The 4,632-nt window shown below is 45.9% G+C and overlaps 1 protein-coding gene across 1 annotated transcript; it reads right to left on the bottom strand.

The window, feature by feature from the left end:
* Positions 1-464: 464 nt before the first annotated feature.
* Positions 465-4,165, bottom strand: LOC125545623 (uncharacterized). The gene is made up of 3 exons (XM_087517424.1): positions 3,609-4,165; positions 3,458-3,514; positions 465-1,072 (listed from the first exon to the last, which is right to left on the bottom strand). The coding sequence occupies exons 1-3, from the start codon at positions 4,038-4,040 to the stop codon at positions 767-769; spliced, it is 795 nt and encodes a 264-aa protein (XP_087373550.1). The 5' UTR covers positions 4,041-4,165; the 3' UTR covers positions 465-766.
* Positions 4,166-4,632: the final 467 nt, after the last annotated feature.

Raw genomic sequence — 4,632 nt, forward strand, 5'->3', positions numbered from 1 at the left:
ATCTTATTAGTAGATTGCCAGCCAACATAAAGCAATTAAATTGGGCATGGCCGGCAACGGCTTCTTCGCCCGCCGGCAGCGAGGGGTGGTGTTGCCCCGGAGCAGCTTCGCCACGTCAGATGGTAAACTCCCCGAAATCTGGACCGGACCGCGGATCATTGTGGCAACGTGTTGGATGGTAAACTTGTCCGGACAGTTTGAGGTGAAGATGCCCCGACTCTCGAAAGTGACCGTGTTTTTGGAGTTAGATGATTTTGGGGGGTTGTTAAGTGTTAACTCGCAAAGCCGACAACATGTTTGGGAATAAGGGTATTTTGCGATAGTCACCAGATATGCTTTACAATATTATTATTTTGACTATGTATGCTTTGTTTGGCCACAATCTTATCAGAAATGAGCAGTGTTTTGATACAGAAGACATGAAGTTGCCTGAGAATTTAAGAAATTGTCCTTGCAACTGAAGAGTAAGTTTTCACATGCAGAGGGCAGCCCCTGATTCAGCGGGCGGACTTGGCAAACATACAAGGGCTGTTGCAGCTAATTTGCTACTGTTCTCGCCCTGACAGTAGCGCATACAAGAGATGCATCCATCTGCTCATGAACTGAGCCAGCACACATCAGGTAATTGTTGGCAAGATGGTTTTTGCCCGACTTGCCCAGAACAGAAGCTGATTCAGTGATCAGTATCTAACAAGCTACAGCAAGACACTGATGAAAAAAAGACAAGCGTTGTTGTGAGACTAATACAGCCGTCTTCAGTACCGGCTCATGGAGAGAAATCTGTTGCCAATGGTATGGCAATAGGTTCATCTTCCGGCTGATCGTCGTTCGGTCTGACCTTCTGCGGAGAGAGCCTTTCCTTCAGTTTATCCTTCACTCCTATCATCTTGGCCTTCACTGAAACGGCCTGGTCAATCATCTTGGCCTTCACTGAAACGGCCTGGTCCTGGACCTTTCCTGATACAGTTGCATACATTGTGCTGAAGGCAAGGCTGACCGTAACCCAATGATCATGAAACTTCTGCCCAATGGCTGCGATCCTCTCCGGTAAGTTCTGGATCCTTTCGATTCTCTGTGCAGAAATATAGAATGCATCAAAACTTATGTAAATGAAATTTAAATGGGCAGTGTTGTTCGTGAAATTAAACAGAGATACAACAAGACAGCTCATCCAATATCTACTATCAACACCATATCAAACAGAGATACAAGGTCCCAACTACCATATCACCTTTCTGCTAAGACAATACGAGGTCAAATACAAAGTAGACAGAACCCAGAGTAAGACGCAACACAGGAAATCCCCAGGAACATGAAAGAACATATGAAACAGATGGTCAAAGTACATCAGCGATGAAATAATTAATAAGAATACTTGGAATAAGCTAATCAAATGGTTAACAGACGATATGGTGCTAAATCTAGCAGAACTCCCAGCACAAATATATGAACAGATCTACCAGCACAAATATATCAATAGATCTACCAGCACAAATATATTAACAGATCTACCAACGCAATCTTTAACCTCGCGGGGACATCAAACAAACAGTATTAGTAGCACAGTTGAGGATCTAAACATATCATGCATATAGTAATTTCCAACATCCAAAAACATTGCTATTGGTTAATAACTAAACCAAAACAGAATAGTTACAATTATCAAGAACCTCAACTTGGTGGTCAAGCTCACGAAGACCCTCAAGCCAATCAGGACAATCAATCAATCTCCAGTAGTAGTAACATAGCAAACATCTAAGCATAAGATAAAATCACCTTTCTGCAGCATAATGGCCAGGAACAACGGAACTAACTATATGCCTATAGCGGTGTCCTTCCCGAAGCATAATGACCAGGAACAATGCCATTGAATTACATATATCCAGTAGGCAAGTTTCATTACTATTAGTACAGCCAGTTAAAAAAAAAGATTACTATTAGTACAAGAATGAACGGAACATATAGTTGCACATAGCTTCTAACAAGCTCACGAAGACCGTCAAACCAATCAGGGCAATCAATCAATCTCCAGTATTAGTAACATAGCAAACAGCTAAGCATAAGATAAAATCACCTTCCCGCAGCATAATGGCCAGGAACAACGGAACTAACTATATGCCTATAGCAGTGTCCTTCCCGAAGCATAATGACCAGGTTGAATTACATATATCCAGTAGGCAAGTTAGATTACTATTGGTACAAGAATGAATGGAACATATAGTTGCATATAGCACCAATATCGTTATGCTGCTCAAGACAAGTTAGGAAAACAGAAATACCGCAAGCAATCTCCAGTAGTTAATCAAGAACCTCAACTTGGCACAGGTGCAATATGAGTGCTACGAAATCAGAAATCCCAAATTTCAAGGCCATTGAATTAACATATTATCCGGTAGGCAAGCTTCATTATTATCAGTATCAGAATGAACAGTTTAGCATCTGAACATATAATTAAGCACAATTACCAAGCAAAACACGGCTATACACAACTAGTTATTTGATCCAACATCCAACAATATCCAGCATAAACGTTACTATTAGTTCGCGACCAAAACAGTGACAGGAAAATCTGGTCATACAGTAGGCAAGTTTCAGCATCTAAGCTTAGATGACCAAGACAATCAAGCAAACTCCATGGTTCATGACGAACCTCAACTTTGTATTCAAGCTCCTGAAGACCCTCAACCCAAAATCAATCTCCAGTCTCATACTAATAAAACATAAGAAACAACTAAGCATCTAAGATAAAATCACCTTCCCGAAGCATAATGACCAGTTACAAGTATAGCAGTTTACATCATTTCATAACATACACTCCAGCGTCAGTGCCATTATGCTCCAGGAGACAAATCAGGGAAAGAAAAATACCACCAATGACCCAATATAATAGCAATCAAGCAATTCTTGTGGTTAATCATGAACCTCAACTTGGTACTCCAGCTCCTAAAGATCATCAACCCAATTAATCAAGGAATCTCCAGTTTCATAAACATAACAAAGAGCTAAGCATCTAATATAAATCAGACAGGTAACAACACAGGTACTACTGCCTATGGCAGTTTCCAGCAACCAGCATTTGACAAACAGTAAACATGCAGAACGTTGCTCGAGCCACACATCATGAAAACAAAAGCAGCATAGACAAGCCAGGGAAACAAAAAAAGCATCGATGACTCTAGCAATTCCAGTCGTTAATCATGAACCTCAATTTGGTACTCCAGCTCCCAAAGATCATCAACCCAATATAGACAGTCAAGCAATCTCCAGTTTCATGAACATAACAGCTAAGCATCATCTAAGATAAATCAGACAAGTAAACAACACAGCAAGTTGCCTGTAGCAGTTTCAAGCAACCAGCATTTGACACACAACAACGTTACTCCAGCCACGTCAGGAAAACGGGAAATAGCAGAAACAAGCAGCGCAATGAAGCAGTCTTCAGTGGTCAATCACGAACCTCCACTTGGTAATGCAGCTCCTCGAGGTTCTCCAGCAGGTCACGCTCATCAAGCGTCTGTTCAAAACCAACCGAGAATATGAGAACGCAAGCAGCGACAGGTACTTCGACAGCACAGAAGGGTACAGGGAACATGGGAGACGAGACGCACCTTCTTCAGGCGGCGCCGAAGGCCTCCCCAGAAACCGTTGGCCTGCTCATGGTCCGATCCGCGCGCGCCGTGCCCACCCCGTGCGCTCCCTCCGTGTCCATGCCCGGCGCCGTCTCCGCCGGACCTCCCGCCGTATGAGCCTCCCGCCTGGTACGAGCCCTGCCCGCCCTCGCCGGTCCTCCCGCCGTATGAGCCTCCCGCCTGGTACGAGCCCTGCCCGCCCTCGCTGGTCCTCCCGCCGTACGAGCCTCCCCCCTTGTACGAGCCCCGCCCGCTCTCGCCGGTGGATACATCGGTCCTCACCACGTGACCTCCCCTCGCAGCCGGGCCGCCACCTCCGCCGTGGGCCCGGCCACCGCCGTAGCGGATGCGGCCGACGAGGGCCGCGCGCAACCTGCCCGCCAGGGCCCGGAGCAGCCCGCCGCCGCGCATGGCGGCGATGGGCTAGGGCGCGCAGGGGAGGGTTTGTCGTCGGAGTTCGAGGGCGTGGGCGCGGGCGTGGGGGCGCTGCGGCGGTGCGGGAGCTGTGGCTGTTGCGGTGTTTGCCCACTTGCCGTTATGCCACGGGCTTGTATAAAGGGTCGGAGTGGTCGGTGGAGTCCGGAGGGGTAAAATGGTCATACCGTTTCCGGTTTGTGGTCTAGGATAAGATTACTTGCACTTCGTTAAAATGAAATGCCAAGGTTATTTTCGTACTTCGGTTTGAATTCCAGCCTATTTCACAAACAATCTGCCTGGTGGGTGTTTTGGGTTACGGCCTAATTTTCACTTCTTTTATGGTAATACGTACGTCATTTATATCATAAAGATTAAAGTATAATTAAACAACATGACAAAACTAAAAAGATAGCAGGATATTTCTGTGCTTGATACCAACGTCCGTCACCTGCCTCTGACACCACCACAGCAGCTATCGAAGAAAAGGTTGACAGATCACCTCCTCACCCGAACTTGACGCGGCTCCGTCGCTGATATGCGGCTTTGCGGATCTCCAAGGTGACTCACCGGGGCAACACTCCAGATA

This window comes from Triticum urartu, chromosome 1A (genome assembly GCF_056163025.1).
Source record: "Triticum urartu cultivar PI428250 chromosome 1A, HENAU_Tu73, whole genome shotgun sequence".
Classification (NCBI taxonomy): Eukaryota; Viridiplantae; Streptophyta; class Magnoliopsida; order Poales; family Poaceae; genus Triticum; species Triticum urartu.

Bases quoted from the DNA above. Each gene is read 5' to 3' on its own strand.
- LOC125545623 (XM_087517424.1), bottom strand. From the start codon at position 4,040: ATGCGCGGCGGCGGGCTGCTCCGGGCCCTGGCGGGCAGGTTGCGCGCG. The intron at 3,515-3,608 runs GTGCGTCTCGTC...GGTTTTGAACAG, and splicing joins TTCGGCGCCGCCTGAAGAAG to ACGCTTGATGAGCGTGACCT. The intron at 1,073-3,457 runs GTTCGTGATTGA...ATTTCTGCACAG, and splicing joins AGCTGCATTACCAAGTGGAG to AGAATCGAAAGGATCCAGAA.